The 6,000-nt window shown below is 37.8% G+C and overlaps 1 protein-coding gene across 1 annotated transcript in view; it reads left to right on the forward strand.

The window, feature by feature from the left end:
• The window catches only part of SH2D4B (SH2 domain containing 4B), a 189,491-nt gene extending 183,702 nt beyond the window's left edge, over positions 1 to 5,789 (forward strand). Inside the window, exons 7-8 of the mRNA XM_043988787.1 lie at positions 48 to 268; positions 5,677 to 5,789. Of these exons, the coding sequence (XP_043844722.1) occupies positions 48 to 268; positions 5,677 to 5,769 (314 nt within the window). The 3' untranslated portion in view covers positions 5,770 to 5,789. The remainder of the gene's footprint in view (positions 1 to 47; positions 269 to 5,676) is intronic.
• Positions 5,790 to 6,000: the final 211 nt, after the last annotated feature.

Genomic DNA, 6,000 nt, shown 5'->3' on the forward strand with positions numbered 1-6,000 from the left:
TACTTGCTATCTATTGTAGTTGTTGACTTCAATGTTGTTTCTTGTAGGGATCATTAGCCGAGAGGATGCAGAAGACCTTCTGTCCAACATGACTGAGGGGGCATTTCTGGTTCGTGTCAGTGAGAAAATCTGGGGCTACACCCTCTCCTACCGCCAGCAGCATGGGTTCAAGCACTTTCTTGTGGATGCATCAGGGGATTTTTATAGCTTCCTGGGAGTGGATCCTAACCGGCATGCAACTCTCACAGACCTTATTGATTTTCACAAGGTATCCAGTCTGTGAGGCATCGATATGAAGGTTTGGGTAATGGGTGAGGTCAGAACTGGTCATTTCAAAATCATCACAGTGACTAGAACCAAGTCAGAAATGTTATGTAATGAGTGTGATTGAGAGATGTGATAACATAAGGACCTTCCAGATAACCACCAACAGAAACACTCCAAATAGTTCTTGTTGCCATTTCTCTTGGTAACTTTGCCTTTTACTCTCCCTTGGGGATTATTTCTCCTACAAATATCATCCCTCTGGGATTCGCTTACATTCCTTTTTGTTTTCTCTTAAGGAGCCACAAGCAAAGAAAAAGTCTAATAGTGGGTTGTGTATGGGCTTGTTCTTTATAGGAAAAATTCTCAATTGCTGGAATAGCAGCCATAATATCTAAAAAACTGACTATAATATCTCTTATTTGGGAGGTTACCTCCATATAACCATTTGATGATTACAAATTTGAGAGATAGTTTTTGGGTCATTTATTATTAATAAGGCCAGCAGGTTATTTATAAAAGCATGGTTACTTAGCCATCTCTGTCAAACCAAAGACAATAATGACAGTGGGACTCACAGTTTATATATCCTTGAAACCATAGGTGGTTCATCAAATAACCATCAAATCTAATTGGTTAATGTAATGGGAGGTAGGCTATGTTAAAATGAAGGGCTATACCAAACCACTCCCAGCTTTGGACTATCATTTCAAAGAATGTATACCCTTTTCTATGCATGGGCCAAGTGACCCCTCCCTGGAAGGAGAGACCTTCCTAACTAAACAAATGGATCTGTCTCCACCCATGCTTGAGTAGAACATAGTAGCTTTCCTACTCTTGTAAGCTTGGGATGGGTCTGACCGAGATGAAGAAATTCAATGCAATCTTATTATCAAGGAAAGACTGAATCTCTAAAGGTCAGAGCTTTGGGAGAAGGGAGGAATCTCTGAATGTTCTCAAGATCTTGGTTATTTTTTGTTTGTTTGTTTGTTTTTGTGGGGCAATGAGGGTTAAGTGACTTGCCCAGCTAATAAATGTCAAGTGTCTGAGGTCGGATTTGAACTCAGGTCCTTCTGAATCCAGGGCCGGTGCTTTATCCACTGTGCCACCTAGCTGTCCCAAGATCTTGGTTATTAATAATAATTTCTCACACCATTTCACCACAGGGGCACAATTTAATAAAAGGATGACATGGAAAGCTAGCCTCAATCTTTCTATTTCTTGAGTGTTATTAGCCTCATGATCCAAACATCTTCCAGGGCTTGCTTATGTGCCTAGCACTGCACAAAGAGATTCTGTCACATGGTAGGGCACATAGGCTGGTCCTTATGTATGTTACATTTTTAGCACTGTCCCAACCAACTACCCCAGCTACCATGGTATAAGATAGGTACAAAATACAGTTTCATAAGAGCTTTCCCCAATCAAATTCAACCTCAGTCCAGTTTTCATATAACTGGCCTCTTAATTAACTAGTTTCTAAATTTCAGGGCTTTTTTGGGTTCCAACCCAAATTGATATTCCTTTGAAAGCACACATATTACCCCCCCACACACACACACATACACAGACATGTACTCCCAGTTAACACTGTGTGCTAATCTTAACAAACTTCTTTTTCTAAGTTAACTGGCTTATTATCTGTTTAATGAACTTGGGTTTCACAGGCTAATGTACCTGTCTGAGTTGCTTCACCTTGCAATTTAAATATTCTAATGATGTCCTATCTCCCAGAAGGTCAATTCTGGACATTTGACACATTCATGCCAAGTGTGGCTCCCAAATACACTTTGTCAGAAACCCTGGAGGTTTTAAAAAGCAGCTGTCTAAGCAAAACCAAGGCTATGGAAATGAAGAACAGAATTTCTTCACTGTCCCATTGCAGTTCTTTTTTCCACATGAAACTCCTTCAGGTTAGCTCCCTAAGGGAACTGAAACTGCAGGGGAGCCAGAGGGAGATAGGACCTAATCAACTAGATGGGATTGGGGCCAGGACAGTGGAGCTAATGCTGGAGCTTTTGACAAAGTGCCCCTGAATTCTGGCCTGGATTCAAGCCCTAGTGGCACAAACTATAATTCCCCCACAGTTCCAATTACCAGCCTGACATAAAAATAAGGCTCCTTAGAGGTTGCTTAAGACTGCTCTTTCCCCAAGTGTGTTCAGGTAGACTTGCTATTATGCTGGGTTTAGTGGTAAAGTACATGTGATTCATTTATTCATTCAATACATATAAATACATTTGTTGTTGGTGGTAGCAGCAGTGTTATGGACCTGTGCTTTCATGGATGGAGGGACTCCCAGTGAGGTACCTGTCTCTATCAGGATGAACTCACAAATGCTCTGAGACTGGGGGTCACTGAGAATAGTCTGTAAATACTGAGAGATCAAGTAATTTTCACAGGGTCATCCAGCTAGGATATAGCATAGGGATGACCTAAATACAGGCTTACCTGACTCTGAGGCCAGCTTTTTACCCATTATGCCAGGCTCCCTCTTACTATATATTTAGTGTCCACATGGAATATATATGTATTTATACAAGATATGTGCTATGTGTACATCATATATACATATATATATATATATATATATATATATATATATATATAGCCTCTCACTATACACCTAGTATGTGTCTATATATATAAGAATACTATATATAATATTTAAGTATATATGTGTCTATGTAAAATATATAAGTATATAGTAAGATATATCTCTATATTATATAGAGACATCATATACTTAATAAAGTATATAGTGAGATATCTCACTATTTAATAAATGTCTCTATAATATATAAGTATATATATACTATCTTTCACTATACACTTAGCATGTATATATAACAGAATATATAAGTGTATATGTGCTATCTCTCATTATACACCTAGTATGTATGTACATATACATATAATATATATGTGGTAAAAATTATTTGTGATAAAGATATATATATATCTCAGAAGTTTTAGCTGAATCATTTGAGAGATTGCACATGCTACTGAAGCAGCTTTTGAAGGACCTCCTTTTTTTGGGGGAGGAGAATGCGAGGAACTTTCAGTATGCGGACTTAAAAGTGAGGGCTGGAACGGAAGTTGGCGTGCTCTGGCTGATAACTTAGCTGTGGCGGCACGCACGGGTGAGAGGATTTCAGAAATGTGTGGTTGGTGTTCAGCTTTGGGTGTGCTGGTTCTCGGCCTGGCAGGCAGTTTGGGATTTGGTGAGTTTTATAAAGGAAAATAGACTAAGTTTAGATCTAAGGTCATTCATCTGTATTTCTACTTCCCTATTACCCTAATTGATATCACCTTTTGTTGTCTAATTAATTCCCAAGCAATAAAAACTAATCCCTCACAGATTAAAGCTCAGACACTTCTTTTTCTTAGTGGTCTGGGATAGATAGATAGATAGATAGATAGATAGATAGATAGATAGATAGATAGATAGATAGATAGATAGATAGATAGATAGATAGATATCTCTATCTCTATCTCTATCTATCTCTATATAAGGGAAAAGTTAAAAGGGGGAGTTTAATGTTCCGTATATCCAATTTTGAATCTCATATATATAAGCATATAGAGTGGTGGACCCTGAAGTCAGGAAAATCTGAGTTCAAATCTGACTTCAGACACTAACTATTTGACCCAGAGACAAGTCACTTAACCCTGTTTACCTCAGTTTTCTAATCTATAAAATGAGTTAAAGAAGAATATAGCAAATTATTCTAGTATCTTTTGCCAAGAAAACTCCCAAAGAAGTCAAGAAGAGTTGGATATGAGTGAAAAATTACTAAACAAAAGACATTTCTTATCCACTGATAGTATAGTAGATAGAACACTGGGCCTAGAGTCAGGAAGATCATGAGTTCAAATCTAGCCTCATATATTTAATAGCTATTTGACTCTGAATAAGTCATTGAATTTCTGTTTCAAGGAGCAGATAGGTGGTGCAGTGGGTAGAGGGTTAGGTCTGGAGTCAGGAAGACTCATCTTCCTGAGTTCAAATCTGGCCTCAGACACTTACTAGCTATGTGATCCTGGGCAAATCACTTAACCCTCTTTGGCTCAATTTCCTCATCTGTCAAATGAACTGGAGAAGGAAATGGGAAACAACTCCAGTATCCTTGCCAAGAAAACCCCAAAATGGTGTCACGAAGAGTCAGGAATAAGTGAAAAATGACTGAACATACACACAAATACTTGCCTCTCATTATAGACTTACTGTACATGTAAGTATATCTATATATCCACATAGTCTTTCATTATTCGTTTAGTGTATATATAGACAATATACATATATTATCTGTAGTTATAGAGATATATTATACACATATGTATATATTTATACATACATTACACATATGCAAAATTAAATATAAGTTAATGACAACATTACAAATATGTCATAAGACATAATGTGCTCAGTAACAAATTAATAGGACAAGTAATGAGTTCAAGGGAGGGAAATAAGCATTTATATAGTACTTACTATGTTCCAGGCACCATACAAGAACTTTACAAATATCTCCTTTGATCCTCACAATCCTGTGAGGTAAATACTATTATTATTATTATTCCTATTTTCCAATCAAGGAAATTGAGTTAAACAGAGGTTAAGTAACTTTCCTGAGTCATATCTGAGGCCTGACTTGAACTCAGGTCTTCCTGACTCCAAGCCCAGCACTAGTGTTTATAGCACCACCAGCTGCCTAGGAGAAATAACTCTGGGTTGGAAGAGACATAGCTGAGAGGTAATTGCTGTTATCAAATATTTGAGAAGCTTTCACATGGAAAAAAGAGGGAATGTGAGAGACTGTTCTCTCAAACACTGGGTTTGCAGTTAGGAAGACTTGGCTTTGAATCCCACCTTGGACACTTGCTAGCTGAATGACTTTGGGCAAGTCACAACATCTCTAAGCTTCTATTTTATCATGTGCAAATGGGGATATCTGTAATATCACTTGCCTCTCAGGTTTATTGTGTTGCTAAAATAATCTAATCCTATGTGTAAAGATTATGTAACTATCGTGGATTATTCTGTGGAAGAGGGGTTTGACCTTTTTTGTTTTGCTACAATGAGCAAAGTAAGGAATATTGGGGATACATTTTAAGAAGGCATTTTTATGTTAAAATAAAGAACTTTCTAACCCAAGTTCATCCATCCATTCATTCATTCATTCATTCATTCATTCATTCATTCATTCATTCATGTTGTGGGGGTCATTCCTATTCTGAGTAGAAGCTTAGTCTTGTTGCCCTTGAAGATCCTTTCCAATTTTAAGATTCTTTGAATTCACGAACTCCTGATCTCCATCTCTCAGAGAACAGTATACTATGGTATGCATAGCTTAACTAGACATTCCCTTCTATTTATACATGTGAACCCTCCTTTCTCCTTTCTTTCAGGAGGAAATCATCACAGTATCAGGTGGAGAGTTACTGCAGAAACCCTGTGGACAGAGGGACAACCCGCCAGACTACCACATGCTATTTGAATGACTTTCTCTCATGGAACAAGGCTCAATTGGATTCTCCCAATCATCCTGTACCCAAAGCCTTCCCAACATCCCCTATTTCTTACCAACAGCTGTGGGGGAGGGGTTGACATCTGAAGGAATGGGTAAATTAAATAAGCTTATTCTGAAAGTTTTCCAAAGCCAACAATTGGCAGCCAGCAAATTATTTCCTAATAATTTAGCACCTATTTGGCATCAAAGTCACCAGGATCAC

The sequence above is a fragment of the Dromiciops gliroides genome, chromosome 2, assembly GCF_019393635.1.
Source record: "Dromiciops gliroides isolate mDroGli1 chromosome 2, mDroGli1.pri, whole genome shotgun sequence".
NCBI lineage: Eukaryota > Metazoa > Chordata > Mammalia > Microbiotheria > Microbiotheriidae > Dromiciops > Dromiciops gliroides.